Source organism: Dermochelys coriacea, chromosome 9, assembly GCF_009764565.3.
Source record: "Dermochelys coriacea isolate rDerCor1 chromosome 9, rDerCor1.pri.v4, whole genome shotgun sequence".
In the NCBI taxonomy this organism is placed as follows: domain Eukaryota; kingdom Metazoa; phylum Chordata; order Testudines; family Dermochelyidae; genus Dermochelys; species Dermochelys coriacea.
Genome location: NC_050076.1, coordinates 56,955,832 through 56,977,449, shown reverse-complemented (window position 1 = coordinate 56,977,449; position 21,618 = coordinate 56,955,832). Strand labels below are relative to the sequence as shown.

Here is a 21,618-nt window from a genome sequence, read left to right as displayed (position 1 = left end):
TCACTGAATGCACCTCTGTGTGGGATGGGACAGTCATGGCCATCGAAGACTGTCTGTCTGGCTTGGATATTTCACTGACTATAATACCCCCCCATCTCTCTCTTCCCCCCCCCACCCCCCATGCTTCCCTCCCCAGAAATTAACGAGTGCCTTTCTCAGCCCTGTTTCAACAGGGGCTTGTGCAAGGATCGTATCGCCGAGTTCCTGTGCCTGTGTGAAGCAGGATACACAGGCCCCCACTGTGAGTTGGGTAAGAGAATGTGAAAAATACACTTATGGGGACCCCATCCAATGGTGAGCAAGACAGGAAGATACCCCTACCTGGATTGGCCCTCAAAGCTGCTTCGGAAATGGCCTGGGAGGGAGGTGTTGCCCAGGGGTGGCCTCACCCAGCAGCCCATCTGGAAAGCATAACAGCCAGGGCAGCCAAAGGCTAGTTAGGCAGCTCCAAGATCCATACCACTGGTGCCGCTCATTAGAGTCATATGCTCCTTAGAGTCATACCCTTAGCTTAGAGTCATGCGAGAACTACAGCACTCATCCAGCAAACAGCCCAACTAGTAGCTGGGGCAGAAAGTTCCGAGGTGCTTATCATCATGGATCTGTGCCTTACAGGGGGATGAACATCCATGCCACCACACACATGTGTGATCAGTCTCCTAGCGCTATAGCGGAGAATGTGGCTGAGTTTTTCAATGCAGTCAAATGGATTTAGATTCATAGTCCCCTTTTAAGCAAATGGGAATTGTGTGTCTATATCCCCTAGTCAGCTTTAGGTCTGTATGTGTTGGGGATATAAACAGCCACATGTACCCTGCACGCTCTTATTCTCTTTATTGGAGCTGATTGGGACTTTGTTTTTAGAAATGTTTCATTTTAATAATTGTAATATTTTTGAGATTTCATTTAAAAGAATGGCTTTCAGCAACCAAAAACTGAAAAAATTCAGCAGGTCAGGAGAAAAATATTCAGTAAAATCAATAATTTTTTGCCCAGTTTTTCAAAATGTTTTGGTTTTTCAATGAAAGTCTGAAAAATGTGATTGAAATTGGACACTTCCCGTGGGCAGTGGGGAGGGGGACCCAAAGCTTTCCCCCAGCTCAGTTCCTTGTACTTGCCCGGTTTGTGCTTGTGCCCAGTGTACTCATAAACAGCACCAGCCCTCTTTAATGGGTACCAGCCTAAGGGAGCAAATTCTTTCTGTGTGGCAGGAGTGTTGGCAGTGCCTTTTCTACAGGGCATGTGTATGTTTTAATGTCACAAATTACACACACAACTGAAGGGGAGCTATGAAAAGGAAGAAAAGTGGCTGTGTTCTCTAAGTGCAGCATGGCACACACAACCCAATGTCAAACCCACAGCATATACCAGCAAAAATACATACCAATATTCACAGTGTCCCCCCTGAATAACAAGGCATTTGATGGTGGTTTCGGACCACTCCTTCCCAATGTGAGGCTCTTATTATTCGGACAGGGTTTTAATGACTGCGCAAGCCTGAAATCAGAACTGGATTAACGCAAGTGCCAGGGGTTCCAGCACAGCAGCCTGGCCTTTCAGGACTGACCCAGTTGTGCAGTTCTTACTCATGTTGGTGAGCACTTAAACCAGTAGCCCCAAGTCAGTGAGGCTACTTGTGTGTGTAAGTGCCCAGGGTCCATGAGTAAGGGCTGCCCAATCTAGCTCTGTGTTGTCAGTGCATGCTGTACTGAGGATGGGTTTCTGGTCGGTACATGACTGTTTCCTTTTGCCTCTCCACAGAGATTGATGAATGTCAGTCCGACCCCTGTAAGAACGGAGGAACCTGCAAGGATCTCCCAGGATCCTTTGCTTGTCAATGTCCTGATGGCTTCATGGGAATCCAGTGTGAAACAGGTAGAAATTTCACAGGGTAAAGCTCAACCCAAGTCCCCCAAAGCCACTGCTGGGATTTCCAGTCTGATGCCCATGGACTAGTCTGAGAGAGAGCCATGGAGGCAATACTGGCCTGCCCAGCCTGGTCCATCCTCACAAACCTTGATAGGTTTGCCCTGGAGTTTCCAGGCATGCTCGCTTGTAGGAGAACAACCTTGTCAGGGCTAGGATGGGAATTCAGCAGCCCTGCGCTGTCCTGCTGGAGCATGAGATTCAGTTTCCATGCTCTTGAGCTCCACCAGCAGGCTCTGATTCTGCCCCGGGAGACGCCCCTGCATCTTCCCTGCAGAGCGGTGTAACCAGTTAGCCTGCCCAAGGTCACCCAGGCAGTCTTTGCTACAGCAGGGACTCAAAGCCAGATCTGCAGTGTCCTAGGCTGGTGTCCTAACCACTGGCCCAGCCTTCCTCCCTCAGTCATGGCACTGTCTTAGCTAGTGCTGGGCAGTCCCCAGCATTGACACTTTTTTTCACATTTTGTCACCAATGGGGAGGTGGGAAATTTGGTGACATTTTTGTGATTTTCCCCCCCCCCCTTATTTTTCAATAAACCCTAGAGCTGGTCAGCATTTATTTTTTAATTTTGAAATTTCAAATTTTGACCAAAAATATGTGAGGAAAAATTTCTAAAATCTGTTTTCTGATTTGTGTTTAATTTTTTACCAGCTGTGGTGATAAGCATGAGTTGCTGACCGTGACCTTTCAGTGGCTATCACTGTGCATAATAAGCTCCATGTATCAGAGTATCATGTCTGTATTGAAAGACACCTGGTCATCTTTTAAGCTACCTTCTGCTTGGGTTTTTGATGGCAATCAAACATACACCGTGACTTTTAAATATCAGCCCTGCCTCTCTTCAGAAGGCAGGGGCCTCCTTGGGACTCCTCATTCACATCAATGAGCACTTAACCAGGGGGTTTGATTGCATCAGTACGTGCTCACCAACCTATCCCGGTTAGCAGAAAGAGGCAGGTGCCATATTCAGTGTGACCTAGACATACCTTTCTCCCCGCCACCACAAAAGACTGGCATAGAAAAATCCATGCATTAAATTAAATGGCTTGTCTGCATGTAAAAGTGAATCTGGAATAAGGTAGGGTGTGAATGGAATAAGAATTTCCACACATGAAGTTAAATCAGGAATAGCTATCAGGAATAACTCCCCATATAAACAAGCCCTTAAATTAGCACAGTGACACTGAGTTAGCGTTTCACCGTTGGAGTAATGTGTGAGTTTTGCAGTGAGATCATGCATCATAACCAACCAATAGACAATGATCCTCCTGTGTCAGTGTGCTGGACTTTGGGCAATGAATTCTGGGAGCTGTAACCCAATGGTTTGGGACACTGCTTCAGAGCTTGGATATGCTGAATGTGAGGGGCTCATAGGATGAATATGTGACCTGCATTTAGCCCATGGGCTGCACAGTATGTGCATCTGGACTATTTTGAGTGAGTCACCAATTTCACTTCCCCTGGAAACAGATGCATGTTCTGTGCATGGCCCATGGTTCGCACATATACTTCACCTGCTGCATCTGCAGCAAGAGTTCCCGCAAGGGATCCAGCGCGTCCTCTAATATCCATGCTGTCTCTGGCAGATGTTTGACTGAGTGTATCTGTGCCTTCTAGAAGTGGATGCCTGCGAATCAGCTCCCTGCCGTAATGGAGGGGACTGTGAAAACTATGGTGGTTCCTACCTGTGTGTCTGCCCAGAGGGTTTCTTCGGCTACCACTGCGAGACGGGTAAGCCTTGGCTAGGTGTGAGAGATTTAGCTAACAACCTCCCAGAACCCCTGTTACATTAGCACTGGTTGGTTAATTCAATGTGGTTGTATGCATTGAACCTGGCTACTAGTTTGCCAGCCTTGAGCGGTAATTAACATTTTTTATTCGGCTTTCTTGGGCAGCGTGAGCCATAATCCTTGATATTGCTCCTCTCCCCCAGCCAGCGATCCTTGTTTCTACAGCCCGTGTGGGAGCCGAGGCTACTGTCTGCCTAGCAATGGATCCCACAGCTGCACCTGCAAGGTGGGCTACACAGGCAAGAGCTGCGAAAAAGGTAAAGGGGCTGGATGGCTACTCAAGTGAGTCCTGTCTGTCACCACAGATAGCATACGCTGCCACATGCACTGCCAGGATGCAGCAGTGTGTGCCCGCTGTGGGAGGGAATCCATGCCTGGGCGAGACCCACTGACAACAGGCTGGCACTGCTGGGCTTAGCAATCAGGGCAAATCGCTGCCTCGTCTTAGAGTGTGGTGATACCTGCAGACAGAAGGTGTCAGAGGGGCTTGATCTTGCTGGGTGCTGAGCAACTCCTGGAGGTGCTGAAGTCAGTCTGAGAGAGGAAGGATGGTACTGGACTGGCACTCGCAAGGCCTGGATTCAGTTCCCAGCTCTGCTGCACACTCCCTGTGTGAATGTGCGCAAGTCTTAAGTGGCTGGGCCTCAGATCTCTATCTGTAAAATGGGGATTGATAACCTCTGTCTGGCTCATCTGCTTTTAAACTGCCAGCTCTTCAAGACAATGCCCATCTCAGACTGGGTGGGTAACCCCAGCACAATGGGTCCCCAATCCCAGCTCATGCCGCAGGGTCCTTCTTCAGGACTCAAACAGGATAATAAGGAGCAGCAGGCACCAGCCTTTGGGCCTGTGTGAACCCCCTGGGAGTAGAGAGCGCTCAGCGCCATGCAGGCTCATGCCCCAGCAGCACACACTCCCTGCACTGTGCATGACTGTTGTGCTGTATATCAGTGCTGCTCTCACAGCTGCCTTGACACAATCCTGTCAGCAAGTGTTTGTGTGCTGGAGGGTCAGGCCCAGGGGTATAGTGCCTAAAGATTTACCATATTACTTCTTCCCTTTGCTTTGATTGATACCCTGAAGAACTGCTGCCACCAACATCATTAAAGGTGGTCAGGGTGGAGGACACAGGGGTGTCGATTTCTTGGTACCCCCCCGAAGACCCAGTCGCCAGGCAGATGATTGACGGCTACGCCGTGACGTACGTATCCTTCGACGGCTCTTATCGCAGGACAGATTTTGTGGACCGAAGTCATTCTGCCCACCAATTGCGGGCACTAGCCTCTGGCAGAGCCTACAATATTTCTGTCTTTTCAGTCAAACGCAACGTGAACAACAAGAACGACATCAGCAGGCCTGTCATGCTCATCACGCGCACTAGTGAGTAGTGTCAAAAGGGGAATACAAACGTGAGCATGCACGCCTCTGTCCAACTCCTAGGTTAATGCTCCAACGCCAGCTGGGGGCTGCTACTGCACAGACAGCTCATGGAGACCCACCAGCCAATGCTAATGGATGGCAGGACCTGCTTCCCGGTTATCCCAGCTTGCTTTCCACCATCTAACGCTACAGCAAAATTTTCAGCTAGCTGTGCACGGGTCTAAAAGCCCCCTCAGCCCACAGGACAATCTGTCCTGCACCACAACCCACTTTGGAGTGCATTAGGCAACATGGAAGCTCGGGGGTGGCCTCCAAAGACCAGAAGCTGTATGAAAAACATTGTTTTGCATACAAATATTTTCTTGCACCTATGAGCATTATTTGGGAAATATCAATTTAGATCTAAAACCAGCATCCTTATGTATACATAGCAACCTCTTAATGAAAAAGGCCCTCTCACCAACCTAATGGCCCAGTGGCAAGCCTCTGGCAAGGAAAATCTCCTCATTCACTGAATGTGTCAATAGACTAGTGTCTCAAGGAGAACTGATTTGAGATCATTGAGTTGGGCTTTTGAAGTGTCTGTTAAGGAAACTAAGTAGACACAGGGTGAGAGGTGACCTATTGAAATGGATCAGGAACTGGCTAAGAGACAAGAAGCAAAGAAGGACTAACAGGTCAATTTTCATATGGCATAAGCTTAGCAGTGGGCACCTAGTGGCTCCTTGCTGGGATCTGCAGTTAATATTATTTATTAATGATTGGGAAGGGGGGGGGCAGCAAGGTGGCACAGTTTATTTAGATCAGAGAGGAACACCAGAGACCTGAGCAAGCCAGGGGAATGGGCACCACACCAGCAGAGGAAATTCAGTGTTGATAAATGCAAAGTAATGCCAATTGGAAGGAGTGATTTGAATTACTCCTACACTGCTCAGGGTTGTAAGTTTAGTGTGCCAACTCAGAAAAGGGACCTAGGATCACTGGAGACAGGTCAATGAAGACCTCTCTGCTCAGTGTGCAGCAGTGGTCGAAAGAGCAACAAAATGTTGGAGTGCATAAGAAGTGGGATGGTGAATCTGTAAAATAGTGCCTTCATGCCTTTAGAAAACTCAGTGGTGCAGCCTCACCTGGGTACTGTCTCCAGAACTGGTCATCCCCTCTCCAAAAGCGTATTGCAGGACTAGAGGGGAGTTCAAAGCTGAGCACTGAAAACAATTAGAGCCCTGGAAAGAATTCCCTATAAAAAGAGGGTGCAAAGATGGAGGAGACAAATCAGAGCAGGCATGGTAAAGGTGCATAATGAGTGGTCTAGAGAGGGTATCTCGGGGACTTCTGGTCGCCCTATCTCCTAGCACTAGAACAAGGAGGCATTCGAAGAAACTGAAAGGCAAGAACCGTAAAAATGACTAGAGAAAATACTTTTACCCACCACGTAACTGACTTGTGGGATTCCCTGCTACAGGATCTCGAGACCAAGGCTTTCTTAGGGTTCAAAACAGGCCTGGACCTCTTATGGACAGTGAGGGGATCAGAGTTGCATGACAGACTAATGTAGAAAGGATCAAAATCCCCCTCCATCAGGACATAAGCCAACCACCAACTGACAAGGGCAGGAAAACACTTCCCTGAAGGCAGCTGATGCCATGGTTGTCCATTCTGGGGTTTCCTGTCCTCCACTGAATCAGCTGGTGCTGGCCACTTTCAGAGGCAGAGTAAATGGGCCACGGGGCTGATCCAGGCTGGCAGTTCCTGTATTGCCCAGAGTTCAACCATCCTGCTAAAGCTGGGGCACAGAGAATGGTGCCCACCTTGAGCTTTCACCCCCTGGCATGTTGTTTGGAGAGAGAAACAGTGTTGCCGGCTCTGAACAGGCTGCTGGTAGGGCGGGGGGCACTGAGGATGATAAGAAAGGGCGAGTGACCATTGCACAGCACCCTCCTGCTTTCAGCAGACTCGTTCATTCTGAGTCAGATGGGAGCCCTCCTTGGCACATGTTTAGCCTGGGTCCCCTGCACAGCCTGGGTCCCCTGCATAGCCACTAAGTCAGTAGAAATCTGCATGTACTGAGCACCATGTGTGCATCGGCTGAGAAAGGCTCCCGGTTGGTTTGGTCCCGCAGCAAGCTGCAGGACTCCTCTCAGCTGTGTGTTAGGCCACTGCACAGCAATGCAAGTACAGTCCTGAGCTGCATGTGAGCATTAGCAGGGTAGAGCCTGGGTCTCCTCTGGGAAGAGAGTAGCAGGCCCCAGGCTGATTGCTGTGTTCTCGCTCTCTGGCAGGCTCACAGCTCCTTCCAGCTACTGTGTATCCCATTAATGCGGAGTCCGTTTTGCCCTGGGTTGGGCCTGTGCTCCCTCAGCTCCTACTATGTATTTTACAGTAGCACCTAGAGGCCCCAGCTGAGGTTGGGGGTCTTCTGGTGAGAGACAGACAGCAAAGAGCTTACTGAAACAGCTGAGATAGCCAAAAGGTGGGAGGGGAAACAGAGGCACAGGGAGAGGATATACTCACTCAGCCAGGAACAGGACCCAGCTGTCCTGAGTTTCAGTCCAGTGCTCTACCCACTGGACCACACCATCTCCCTTTCCCTGTTCTAAGAAACTCCTGGCCCTTTGAAAGACAAGTATTTCAAAGATTGGGAATAAGGTTTCCTATCCTACAGCCACCTTCTGGCACGTACACCACAAACCAGAGTAGCCTGCTAGGACTCAGTGAGGGTGATGCCTACCTGATTAGCATTGCCATGTGCCCACGCCCAAACTTTACCCAGCTCCCCTGCTGGAGTGCCGAGAAACCCCACACAAACACACAGGCCCGTGCCCTGGACTGCTGATTCAGCTGCTTTTCTCTTTCTTGCCTGGAGAGCCGAACTTGGTCCTGAAAGTCCTCAGGAAGCATCAGAAACGCTTGCTTCTGGGTTCTCTCTCATTGGTGCTGTTAAGTGCCAAGCTGGCAGGCCCCAGGCTGGTGCTTGGGGGATGGGCTCGGCTGCCTTGCGGGCACTAAGGGCCAAAACAGTGGGGGATGGGAGCCTGCCCAGAGATATCACTATGTGCTGGCCTGGCAAGGGTCAGTCCCCAGCCTTCGGCTGTGCTCCCTGGCACCCAGTGGAAGTGGGCCTCCCACTGTGTCAGCAGCACTGCAAGTGCTGGGAGGTCCAGGAATGCCTGGTCAAGCAGCTGGGCTGAGATGCGATGCTCTAACAGGAAGATTTCAAAGGGGCAGGAGAAGAGTCATGGGGATGCATACATGGGCACAGGCCCCGTAGGGATGGGAGGCAGCACCATGTCTGGCTTCCAAGGGGCTCTCGAGGCTATTGTTCACCACCCCCTGCCTTCACTTCCTCCATCCCACAGGGCCTCGCGCAGTGGAGGGATTTGATATCGCCAACGTGACGGCCAGCACCATCACGGTGCAGTGGGCACTCCACAGGCTCCAACACTCCCCCATCAGCAAGGTGCGCATCTCCATCCGCCAGCCCGGGGACCTGGAGGACCGCACCGTGGAGCTGAACAGCAGTGTGGCCAAGTACACATTCAGGTGAGGGAGGGCATGGCACAGGCTAAGAGAAGGGGCTAGGCACTGAGAGAAACAAGAGAAAATAATTCCCCAAGTTCTGGGCCGTGACTGAGCTGACCTTGGCATCGGCCTGGGGCTGCGGGCAAAGGTGGCCATCCAGCAGATAGCGCAACCGGAGATCAGTGCTCTCTAGCCAAATTCTTCTCTCCCTCAGCTGCTCCCCAGCCCCTCCATCGGGACTGCGAGTCAGAGGTGGCCTAATGCTTTGGCTAGAGTTGCCCCTGGTGGGGAATCTGCTGGTTTCACATACCCAGGATCCTGCACATGGGACTGCAGCCTAGGGCAGAGTGCGGACCAATGAGAGTTAATGATCCTAGGAGAAATTTAAAGGGATGCTGTTGACTTAAGAACCACCCTGCTGCCTGAGCATTGCTTAACCCACTTCTGTAAGAGGTATCTCTGAGGAGCCCTAAAAATGGAGAGGAATTATAAAGGAAAAATCTCTCTCTCTGTTCAGTGCATTTGCGTCATGCATTTTACAGCACTTTATATCTAATCAGTCCCACTGCTTTCTTGGGTAACTAGTCACTGTTTGTGTGGGTAGTTCCTGCTGCCAACCTGGCTGATTCCTAGGGGAACTCCTGTTTTGTACGGGCCTTTTCACTCAGCAACAAGGCAGAAAGAGAGAACATGGTTGTAAAACAGAGGAACATGTGATTGTAAAACCCACAAAACTGGCAGGGAGGTTGGGGTACCTCCTTCTTAAACTGTCCACACACTTCAATGTGATGGCCTCCCATTGGACACAAACTGAAATCAGCTTCAATGTACAAGTGCATTTATGTTCTGCAGACAGGGTGAGATCAGTGCTTACCCAGGGGTTTACCTTCCGCCAAGTTTCTCTTAAGATTTTTTTAATCTAGTTTTTAGTAGCTGTTGGCCATGTGAGGTTGTGAGTACTGGTGCTGGCTTACCTCAAATGGGCATTGTGAGTCAATGTCTCTGAAAGGTGCTGGATAGCTACCAAGTATCAGCACTAAGCAAGTTTCAGGATGAGGTGAAGAACCAAGCAAATGCCGTGATGCTGTAATTTCTGCCATGCTGGCAGACGGCTGTGTACAGGGAGAGCCCCACCAACTTCGATGGGACTCTCTTCGGGTATGTTGTAAATTGCAGGATTGAGGTCCAAGCTGTTACATCCCCTCAATATTGTTAATAAGCAGACACGCTAATGTGCTAGTGATGCTGACAGCAGCCTCTCTACCTACCAGTGACAGACACTTCAGACCCAGCAGTCAGTTTCGGTGCTTGAGAACAAATAATATCTGACAGATTTAAATCACATTGCTCAGTGCCGTACTGGAAGGTGCTCAGTTCCTACAGCAATAAGTGGTGTATAAGAATATGTATGCAACAGAAGGAGCCCTACAGTCAGACAGTTTGCATGATTCCTGACCCTTACCTATTTGCCACACTTGGTTTCTGGAACTCCTTACTCAGCTAATCCAGCTCTCAATGGAGCTCCAGTACGGTCAGGATCATGCTATGAATCGTGGGCTCAGGTTTTTCACAAATGTTATCAGTGTAAAGTCCTTTGCAGGCTCTCATCACCCAGGATCTTGGGACCTGTCTGTGATAAGTTAGCTATTCAGTGGGGTTTGATTGATGTGTTTGTAAAGTGCTCTGAGATCCTTAGGTCCTGGAAGGGTAAAGTGCTGTTTATGGGTTGTGTCTGTTGTCACGGTAGTGATGGTGAAACCAGCCATCTAGTCACTGCAGCACATGCTCCCTGCCTTGTCCCGGCCATTGGTAGCAGTTGCCAGAGGGAGCTGACTGGCTTCTGCTCTAACTCCCATTCCTTTGCTATCAGCTCTGGACCCTGCTCCTGCTCCTGCTCCTCCATTCTAGGGGGATTTGTGACAGGCCTCTCTGTCCACCCAGCCCAAACCCACTAGAGTGCAGACAACTGCAGCGTGAACATCGCACCACGTCTGCAGGGAGCAGCACACACCGGCAGAAACCTATATCCCACATGCTCAGCACCTAGGGCCCTTCTCACTCCTTCCATGGACTCTCGTTACAAGAGGTGTGGGGAGGACCACAGCTGATGGCGCTAGCTGTGATCACATGCCCACCCATGCTGGTAACAGGGAGAGTGGGCAACCTGGCTCTCCCTGCAACACTACGTATGGCAGTATTTTAAAACTGATCCCCCGCACACACACACATCCATGGTGCAGGGACTGAGTGACCATGGGGACACTGATCACCACAGAGAGGTTGTGTAGTAGAGTCCATCACACTCTTCCGTCAGGTTTCTGCCCCCCAGGCTCCTTGGAAATCATATCAGAGCTCCTGCTTTCTTAGCTCGGGGGTCACAGCCACTGGTATTGGGGAAGCGTAGTGAGTATTTCTGTCAGGGGCCTGTTTTGCTGGGTGCCATCCTGACATGGGGAAGATGCAATCTCTGCCTGGAAATCTCTGCCATAATAGCTAATCAACCCTACGTTTCTACCCTCTGCCTCCTCCGCCTCAGGGACCTCCAGCCAGGGGAGAGGTATCTCATCCACGTGTCAACCCTGAGTGGGCTGGAGACGGAAGATCATCCCTCAGAGAGCCTGGCCATGGCACCCTTCCACGTGTGGACTCGTGAGTGCGACCAGACATTCCCTTGCCTCTTCCTCAGGGCCGGAGCCTAAATGGCCGTTCCCTGAGGAGGAGCCTGTGCTGTCCCAAGGGATGTGAGGGACTCATTCCAACCCCCTGGCCCTTAGGGGTGCCCTGCCAGCATAGAGCAGCCCAGCCCCAGATGGCCTGCGTGGCTGAGACTCAGCACGGAGTGGCTATGTTTAGAAGGTGCTCACCACGTTTTGGCTGGAAACAGATGGGAGCATAAGGCTAAAGCAGGGAGCCCACAGACGGCAGCCTCCACTTCCAGCTGGAGAGCAGGCACCTGCTCGAAAGCCAGCATCCCACCCAGGGAAGGGGAAATTCTGACCAATGGTCAGCACATCCAGCATGATGCACACACCCAGCCAGCACCCGCTCACACCATCCCACTGCCTGGAGAGCAGTGACAGCAGTCGCTGCTTCTCTGGGCTCTGTGCCTCTCCCTAGATGCAGCATGGCTGTCTGCACTGCAGGGGGGTTGGTGGGAACAATGTTGTTGGGTTTGCATCCTGACAAACCAGCCTGGGTCCCGCTTCTGAGCTTGGTCTGGTGCTGCAGGGTGTCAGGAGCATGCTGTGGCTGTGTATTGCCCACGGGCTGGTGGGGGCTGGCCCACTGACCCATGCTCAGAAGTACCCTTTGCTTCCCAAGGCCCTGACTGCTCCTTGACCGTCAGCAGGGCTGTTCCACTGGCTGACCTGCTGCACCAGTGTCTGATTTCACATGCACAGTGATAGACAGAGACAGGGGCAGCCACACCCTGCCACTGGCTGTGATGCTCCCCGGATCCCCAGATCATGGCAAAAGCACATTGCTTGCCAACTGGCATAACATCAGGGGGAGCAGCCACTCCCTGAGACAACCAGCCCTCGCTCCAGCCTAGCTGTCCTGCCTAAGGGCCCAATTCACCCCTCGAGCCTGCAGGACCAACTCCATCAGCCTCAGTGGAGAAGGCCTTGTTCGCAGATTTGCTCTGATTAGACACTAAATGTGGGGAGCAGAAGCAGGTGGTGGGGATTGCCTTAAACTGGGAGCTGTGCGGCAGATTCTTCATACGCACTTGTTATTTATAGTCAGAGAAGGGGAGAACCTCTCGTTTCACTCCTTGCTGTGCCCAGTGAATGCCGAGTGCAGCTGCTTGCAGCTCTCTTCCTCCCTCCCTCCACTTGACGCTGATTCTGCACCATCCCTGACTATAGAGCCATGCTGGAGCTATGGCCAGCCTGCAGCTGGGCTGGGCATCACCTACACCCACTGCCCCGGGCCCTGGAGTGGTGGTGTGGAGCTGACCCCACAGTAATTCTGTGCCGGGGCACTCACCAGGTAGCCCTCTAACCTGGCTTTTCAGTACCATGGTGCTGCTGGTGCGAGGCTGAGAATCTGGCCCTGCATTTTCAGCTCTAGACTAGAGATACCCTGGAGAAGGGGCTGAAGCAACAAAAGAGGAGTGCTGCAGAGGTCTGGAGATGGACCCCGTCCTAGCAAGTGGGGTGCTGGAGGGGCTCACAAGAGTTGTCACCTACTGTGGGCCCTGGCTGCAGTCAGGACACTTGCCCCATTGTAACTACATTGCTGTCGTTAGCCTGGTACAACCTGTATGTGGCCTCGCTGCAACAGTGCAGCAGAGTTTACATCAGTGCTGCTCACTTCACTGCACCAGGGTCACCCCTACGCTAGGGTCTTCCCCAGACAGTTACACTGGCTCATAGCTAGCCCAGGCCTGCGCATCCAAATTAGCCTATCTTGGGGGTGAGCAGCCATGCTGCATAGCCAGAGCCTGTTTACTGGGTCCTTGCTGCTGTTGTGCCCCCTGCGGTGCCACTAGGACTGCTGGGGCCATTCCAGCAGTGAGCTGAGTCCCTCTCTGAATCTGTCCCAGTGAACTGGGGGAGAACTGGGCACCTGGCAGGAACTGTAGGAAGGCATCAGAGGTAGGGTGACCAGATGTGCCATTTTTAAAGGAATAGTCCCATTTTGGGGGACTTTTTCTTATATAGGTGCCTATTACCCTGCACCTCCTGTCCCGTTTTTTCACAGTTGCTGTCTGGTCACCCTAATCAGAGGGCTTTAGCCAGTGTGAAAGCAGCATGTAGGCTCTAAGCCCTGCCCCCAACCAGGTCGGCAAGGCTCAGAGCACGAAGCTGTCCCAGGAGCAGAGATCACAGGCAGCTTGAGCCATGTAATCAGCGAAGGGACACTCTATTGAGACCATTCAGACTGATGTTTCCTTCCCACTGGCACAGGGCCTCTTCCTCCCCAGAACCTCACTGCCTCCAGAGTCAGTGCCACCTCTGTCTACATGACCTGGGATCAGCCACTGGCGGGGTCTGTGGAGGGTTACATCATCAACGTCACCACGAACCAGAGCATCAAGAGCCGCTATGTGCCCAACGGGAAGCTATCATCCTACACAGTGCGTGACCTGCTTCCTGGTCAGAGGTATCGCTTGTCTATGACAGCCATCCAGAACACCGAGCAAGGCCAAGGGCACAGTGAGCCGGCCCATGTCTACATCTTGACCCGTAAGTCCATGATTCTGCCATGGCCTCCCCGGAGCCTGGCAGGGAAATGTTATGCTAGGGGGACAGAGCATACACAAGGGAACAGGTGCCTCTGCTGGAGGAGTTCAGATGGGGAGAACAGGCATTGAACTAGTGATATGACAACAGGGCATGGGAACATCAGCTCGTCCATGAGAGCCAGCATAGCCACCCAGGAATGTAAATTGCCCACGAGCTGGAACCGCCATGCTCTGCAGGTGTTCCACCAAGCTGGAGGAAACAGTGCTTCCATGCAGTGTTCTCCACTCGAAAGCCAGGAGGGACCCTGTATGGTTCTTCCTTTGCTACACTGGGTGTGTGTGACCCCTTCCGTATCTAATCACGCAGTGAGATGGGGGAGCTCTCTCGCACGGCACGGTCTGGCATGGGGTGGAGGCAGAGCCATCATGGTGGTCTGGACATTTCCCGGGGCCATGCTGGCTGTACATATACTGATTCCCACAGATGCCATGGCTGCTCAGCGGGAGAATCCCCAGCCAGTTGGGGGTGGGCTCTCTCGGAGGCTCTGGCTTGATGGTAGAATTACACTCCATTTATTCCACTGATTCACTGCTTCGTCCTGGCTAAGCCTAATCCTTTGTGGCCTGCAGTGCAGAGGGATGGGACCCCGGAGAGGCGATGGGGCCAAGCAGGACACCCACGGGTGCTCAGGAACAGGCTCCCCCCAGCATTGCTGCCAGAACTGCGCCTGCTTGCTGATCATGACATCCTGGAGGAACCCTCACAGGCTCCCAGGTAGGCTCAGCAGCAATTGCACAGCCTTGCTTGAAGTCTGAGCATTAACAAATAACATGTGGTGGTGGGAGCTGGATGAGAGCGGGAATGGACCACTTCTGCTGAACCCTTGTGTTTCAGTACTGATCAGATCACATGAACGCCACACTTCCTGGCCTTCCTCTAGTCCTCAGTGTATATTTGGCCACACCACAAACCCACTGTATAATCTCATGGTTGGTAGCCAGCTGGTTAGTGCATGGGGGATGCTCCCAGCAAATCCCTTGCCGCCCTGGCTCTGACCCTTAGGAACTGGAGTGCATCTGCCTCTCCCATGTGTACAAAGGATGGGTGGGATGTTCACAGCTGGTGGGTGGCTCTGGATGCCTGATTTCCATTAGGGGCCTGAGCATCCAGCCCCACTTCCATGGCAGCTTTAAACATCCCACCCCAAGTTCCCTAATTCAAATGGAACCTCTCCTTGAAGTTGCTACAACCTATGCAACCCAGTGCTCATTAGTTGCTCTGCTGTTTGAGCATGGAATCTCTCCTCCCTCCCCGCCCCACCCCGGTGGACACTGGCTGCCTGGCCCATGTTTCAGATCTTCAGCCATCTTCTTACTGCTGTGCCCATCTTGGATCCAGCCTTCTGCACCCCTTCCTGGAGCCAGTAACACAAACCAGGCCTGCTCCTCCTGGGCAAGGGAGAGATCTGCATTTTAAATAGAAGCTCTTCAGATTTTTCAAGTGGGGTGAGAAGCTGGAGGAGACGGGACTCAATAAACCAGGAGGAGAAAATGGATACTGGGGTGCAGACTGGCTGAATACCCTGGAAATGCATGGTGGGACACAGGGGAATGTAGTAGAGGTGCCCTCTGCTGCACAATGCATCTGTATCATGGCCACATGCACCCCTTCTGCTAATCACTGCAACTCCTCAGACAGGAAACTGTCAAGGGCAGGCAGACTCCAAAACGTACATGAAGCACCAGATTCCACAGTGGGCTATGTGGCAGCCAGTGTAGCCGCCATGTGATTGGCTCCCCATGGCAGTTGTACCCATATCACTGAGTAGACTGTGCCCCTAGTTATTTCTCTGTATCTCAGTTCTCACTTGCTGCGGTGTTAATGCAGCACTTCAGGAGTGTGCACCCCAGGCTTCCTGCATTGATGCTGATTGTTTGTGTTCCATTAGTGCTTTGAAGCCCCACTTGATATCGGAACCCCTCTGTGCTTGCATGTCACCAAGAGGAACAGTACAGGACTGCGAGAGCAAGTTCACTTTACAAACAGCTTTCACTTTGCAGGCTCCAGGATGGCACTGGAAACAAAACAAATTGAAACAAGATTTTGCGCAGTTTAAATGACCAGCATATTCATCCCCTGGCTGACGCTACGCTCAGCATGGTCCATCACAGTTCCTTTCCACAGGCTGCTCTCTGCACTCAGAATGCCACAGCTGAATGAGCAATCTTGTCAGCAAGCCATATAACTGTGTGCTGTAGCTCACTGATTTCTGTGGGGGAGCATGAACACCCTCTGGACCACTGTACGAGGGCTAGTAATTCTTTCCCTTTCCAGGTTTACTGAGCTGGTGGATGGCAGACGGAGGATCAGTGCCAAGTTCAGCAGCTTGCCGAGCAAATCAGTCACTGTGAGAACACGTAAGTACTCTCCATCCTCCCCAGCCCCTTGTCTGTCACCCAGACCCCTATCCCACAGAGGGTGTGAAAGCAACACCGGCACAATTGCCTGCTGGACTGCAGGAGGTGTAACTCTGAGATGGTTATAGGATTGAAGTGTGCAGCACCTGTCCCACAGGGATGTGAAAAGTCTCTGTCTCACTTTCTCTACACACAGCCCCTAGCTGGCTTTAGAGAAGGGCCAATCCCACAGCCCAGCACAGATGTGAGGTGACTCCACGGGCAGGACAAAGCCAGGGGAAATGCTGGCAGGGGCAATGGCTCAGCTCTCTAGAAAGAAGATCCCTGGGGTGGAATAGACAGGGGTCCTGGCACTGCATGTGCGAGGCCACAATACCCTAGCAATGAAGCAGCACAGGCTGACCCTGAATGCCATGGAGGAGCCCCAGAGCCATGCTGCTTCCCCCAGTCTGTGGCTTGTTGGGGCAGGGGTCAATCCCAGCTGACCCACTGCAGGGCCTGGTCCATACCTGCTGCTAACAGCATTGTCAGACTGGCGCTGCCTAAGGTGCAGCTCTCCCCGTATCCTGTCTCAGACAGTAGCCAGCTCTGAAGAGAACCCTGCTGTAGGCAGCTGCCCCATGTAACTCCCTACCATGCTCAGACACAGTAACCCTCTGAACTATAACCAAGGCCCAGGATGCAGATGCCATGACCAGCCCTCCCGCCAGCCCAGCCTGGGCTAAGGGATGGAGACTGGAGAATGAGAGAGGAAATGGGCAGGATGCCCGAACGAGCAACTGTGCTGAATACAGCCCTGCAGCCATCTCATGACTCCCTGGACCATGCACATCACCAGGAAGTTTTGCTGGCGGTAGCTGTGCTGGGGTTTATATGTAGGGATGCAAATCTTGTTGCCCCACATGGTGAAAGGGGATGGAGATAACCTGTCTAGAAAAATGTAAATCCCATTTGGTGGACCCCTCTGAAATGGCACCTGGCTGTGTCTCCTGAGGGGAGAGCAGGTCACTGAGTCACCTCAGTTCTAGTCCCAGTTCTGACTTCCTGGGTGACAGTGGCTAAGTCCCTTCCTTTTCTGTACAATGGGGCTAGTTGTTCTCCCCCACCCTGGGGAAGTGCTGAGAGATCACTGTGGGAGAGGGGCTTTGGAGAGGAGCTGAATATGAACGACCATGCCAAAGGCATGCAGCACCACAAAGGGTATGTGAAAGTCAGCAAAACTAAGAGCTGAGAAAAGGTGGCAATATCACACACACACTCCCCTACCCCTCCCTATAAAACTAATTGCCACAAGAGATCTCTGAGGCCAAGGGCTTAGCGGGGTTCCCAAATAGACTGGACATTTGATAAAAATGGCCAGAATGACAGGAGCCAGGATTTAAAAAACAAAAACTAGGCATTTTGGAAGGAATACATCTTCATGCTTCAGGCCTTAATGCAGCCTCTGCATGTTGGGAAGAAATGGGAAGAAAATGTCTTTCTGGGCAGATTACAGCTGCCTCTTGTGGGGTCCTTCCACCTGCCGCTGAAGCAGCTGGTGCTGGTGACTGGACTGGATGGCCCTTGGGGCTGATCCTGTCTGGCACTGCCTAGGTTCTAATATAAAAGGGATACATATTATTGGTTGTTCTCCTAGAATCCGAGGCACCAGTGAAGCTGGAAAACATGGAGGAATCAACCAATTGGGTCGGCCTGGCACTGCAGCTGCTGGAGTCTGAGAATCAGAAGGGAGACCTTAAGTCTGGCAAGTGGGGGATTTGTGTTTGCAGTTGGGACTCTACTGTTAAAGCTGGTCCCAAACCATAGCCCCTGCGCTAGACAGCCCCAAACTTTGGGGAGATTTGAAACTCAAACCTGAATCCACAGCCCAACTTTGCAAATGATCCAAATGGTTATTGTGGGTCAGACCCAAACGCTGAGTAACAGCCTTGGCTCCCTGGGGATCAGCCCTTTACAGCATGGCTCCGTTGCCCCACATTTGCATCATTTGCTGTCTCTGGCCAGCAGTATGGCCCAGGGCAGCTGTCCTGAACATGAGGGCTCCAGCTGCCGTGAGGACAGCTGCCAGGTTCAGGGAAGAACCAGTGGGAGACAACCCATTGCCTGGCTGGCGATTTCTGATCTTCCAATGTATGAGGCTAGAGACTAGTCTTTGGGTGCGGGCAGCTCATTGTGAAAGCGCCTGCCCAGGGAGCACCCTTAAGTCAGGGCCTGATCCCGAGATGCTGAGCACCCACAACACTCAGCACCTCTCAGGATCAGGCCCTCCATGCCACCACAGGGCTCTCTCTGAAGCCTCCTGCTCAGACCTCTGAACCCCTGAGTGAGGGGGTACAGCACAGCACTTTATAAACTCCCCCCTCCCACCCCACAACCCTCTGGCTGGGCACACCTTGGCACTCTGTCTAGGCCATACAATTCATCCCCTGGATGTGCGTCCTCCGCCAAAGGCTGAAGCGGCCTGATGTTGGCGTTTGTGTTTGCAGACGATAGCCGGAACTGCTCCACAAACCCCTGCAAAAATGGGGGGACCTGTGTCCCGGGTGTCGAGGTCTACATCTGTGACTGCATCCCTGGCTTCAAGGGCAGACGCTGTGAACTAGGTGAGGCTACAGCTGCCCTGCTGCCCCCGGGTCTCAGCCCTAGCCCAGCTTTCTGCCACCAGTAATAAAAGAGAGTGGGAGGCAGGGGTGAGCCAATGCTAGGGCTGCAGCAGTCAGTCACACCAGGGAGCAGGGCCCAGGCCAGCAGGGAGCCCCTGTCCTGCAGGCTGAGGGGGCGCCAGGAGCAGCAGTGCCAAGGCAGGCTATGGCATGCAGGGTCAGTAATGCCCAACAGCAGGCTAGAGGCCAGGAGGAGCCCTGGCATAGTGTCTCCCATCCTCACGTGACTGAGGACAGGCTGCCTTGGTGCTTGCTGGTCCAGAAGAGAGAATTCCACCCCCCCCCATCCCCCAGGCTCCATCAGACTGAGCAGGCCCCTCGCCTCTTCTCCAAAGGCATGAGGCTGCTGATGCTCGAGGGGAGAAGACTGCTCCCTGCTAGCACCCGTTTTGGGAAGGGCAGATTTGAGACCCAGCCTGCCCCTCCCTCCCAGAGAAAAGCTTGCTTGTATGCCCCTCCCCTGATGTCTGGCACAGCTCCGACCTGCCCCTGGAGCACTAGTGTCTGGAATTGCAGCAGCTGCTGCCTCCTGCCCTAGCTCTCCTCAGAGAGATCAGGGCAGCCCGGGGACCTCAGGCCTTGTGAAATTGGCAAGCGCTGTGGGAGGTGAGAGCAGCATTTCAGCAGAGGGGGCGGCAATCTGAGCCAAGACTAAGGGCAGGGACAGGAGCTGCTTTCTCTGTTCACAGTGGGGCCTGGGTCCCATAGCTCGCCCTGTATGCTGCTGGAGGGGCTAGTTCATACCCCACCCTGGAGTGTACGGACCAAGGAGCTAGAGTTCCTGGAGATGGTGCCCATAAGAGCTGGGGCTAAGATTTTTCAAGAGTGACCAATGATTTTGGGGATGGAGCTGGGGGCACCTCAGACAGGCCTGATTTTCAGAGTGGGCGCTCAGCCCACGCTAAAAGCCAAACCTCCCTGAGTGCCCCAAGTCACGTGCTGCTTTTGGAAACCTTCTGTCGAAGTACTGACATGGTCCAGTTGGGAATTGAATGCAGGTGGGCCCCTTAAGCCTGTGCTCTAGCCACTAGCCCCTCTTCCCTGGCTTTGGGCCCAAGATCTTACTTGGAATCCAGTTCTACTGCCCCTACCCCCACCCTCACCCACCCAGGTACCATAAACCTCTGCAGCGGTAGCTGTCTCGAGCATGGAGCTGGTGCCTTACTTACAGCATCATTACCATGGCACCTTGGGAAGAGCAGCAGTACTTCGGTCGCCATCAGCCACTGTGCTGTTAACACGCACCTTATATGGCCCCCTGGCTAAAGAAAACACAGCCAGCCTCACATAACAAACCCTGCTGGGCAGCGAGCCCCATGGGCTGGCGGCCCTAGGAAATGTCACAGGCCATGCACTGCCATCCAGGGCAGGAGCCTGGCGTTAAGCCATTCTGTGCAACCTCAGATGTCAGGCAGGCACTGGGATGGCCCAGAGTACAGCACATATGAGGGCAAATATTTCATAGATGCACAAAGGAAATTCAGTGGGTAATAAACTCAGCAGCCTGATTTCTGGACCCCCTCATGCAGTGCTGCTACCAGGGCTCTCACCCTCTGCTTGGTGACAAGCAGAAAGCAGGAGCAGTTTTCCTTTCCTCAACTGCTAAGTCCCCATCTTGCTTCCCCCTTTATAGGCCTGCTTTAAAACCCAGCCCCCAACTGCCATGCACCCAGGCTGGGGCTTAGCTGGCTGGCTGAGCAGTTCTTGGTGGCAGGGAACATGCCTCCTTTGGGATAAATGTATGCTGCTAGGAAGGTGGGTTTGAGCAGTTAGTGTCATTTATTTAATGACAGATGTTTCTCCATAATTGGGGTGTCCTGTTGCTAATAGGGCATCAAATAAACTTTCTCCCCTTCTCTCTGCTTAGCCTGCAAGAAGCTGCCCCACTCCTGCACTCGGCTGTACTCAGAAACCAAGTCGTTTCCTGTTTGGGAAGGCGGCATCTGCCATTACCTGTGAGTATAACTCGCCTCTTGCACTCCCCCCTTTCTGTTTACATTTGGCCATGTGGAGAGCTCGTGGGCAATGGCTGAGGGCACACTGCTATTCAGCTGGGTTTGGAAACCCAAGGAGGCGGAATGAGGATCAGCTGCTTCCAGCTGTAGTTTATCTCATTTCTGTTATCTTGTCTGGCCATATCTTATGGTGGGGGGAAGGGGAAGCTGCAGTATGGGGGCAGCTGTAGCAGCCAAAAAACATTCCACATGCTGTCCTAGCACCTTCACTGATGGTGTGGTTCTGCACTCAAGGGACAGCTCCAGGCTGTGCTGCAGTAGGTTGGGTTTTTATCAGTGTGGTGAAGGTAGGTGGTAGGCTAGTGTGTGATACTAGAAATGTTGGCTCTGTTGGAGTATCTAGAAAACGTGACACTGTACCACCCCTCGCCTCTACCAGGCATTGGGGTGTTTGCACGTGTTGTGCTAATGCAAAGTCAACCAGTGCCTTTTCCCCGGAGTTGGGCAGGGAGGAGGGAGAGAGCGAGCTGGTTGGAGCGTGGCTGGCTGTCATCTTCTCAAGTTTCCCTTTCTCCCTTACAAGCAAAGATTTCTCTCTCTTGCCATCAGTTAGGACCACAGCCAGTCTGACAGTGAGTATTTCCCATCCGCTGAACCCGTCTCAACATGCTCTCCCACTCCAGAATGCAGCTGGCACTGCTGTTTCACTAGGCAGCAGTGCCAATGATCTTCTAGTTGCTATCACGGGGTCAGTTAATCAAATGTTTCTGGGCTGT

At 52.5% G+C, this 21,618-nt stretch overlaps 1 protein-coding gene across 2 annotated transcripts in view; it reads left to right on the top strand.

The window, feature by feature from the left end:
* The window catches only part of SNED1 (sushi, nidogen and EGF like domains 1), a 110,567-nt gene that overhangs the window by 78,048 nt on the left and 10,901 nt on the right, over nt 1-21,618 (top strand). For both annotated transcript variants that reach the window (XM_038415613.2, XM_038415614.2), the window contains 13 exons: nt 137-250; nt 1,762-1,875; nt 3,544-3,657; nt 3,860-3,973; nt 4,800-5,096; nt 8,453-8,636; nt 11,152-11,264; nt 13,529-13,807; nt 14,437-14,581; nt 16,142-16,224; nt 17,861-17,968; nt 18,711-18,827; nt 20,755-20,842. In XM_038415613.2, coding sequence (XP_038271541.1) covers nt 137-250; nt 1,762-1,875; nt 3,544-3,657; nt 3,860-3,973; nt 4,800-5,096; nt 8,453-8,636; nt 11,152-11,264; nt 13,529-13,807; nt 14,437-14,581; nt 16,142-16,224; nt 17,861-17,968; nt 18,711-18,827; nt 20,755-20,842 — 1,870 coding nt within the window. The remainder of the gene's footprint in view (nt 1-136; nt 251-1,761; nt 1,876-3,543; nt 3,658-3,859; nt 3,974-4,799; nt 5,097-8,452; nt 8,637-11,151; nt 11,265-13,528; nt 13,808-14,436; nt 14,582-16,141; nt 16,225-17,860; nt 17,969-18,710; nt 18,828-20,754; nt 20,843-21,618) is intronic.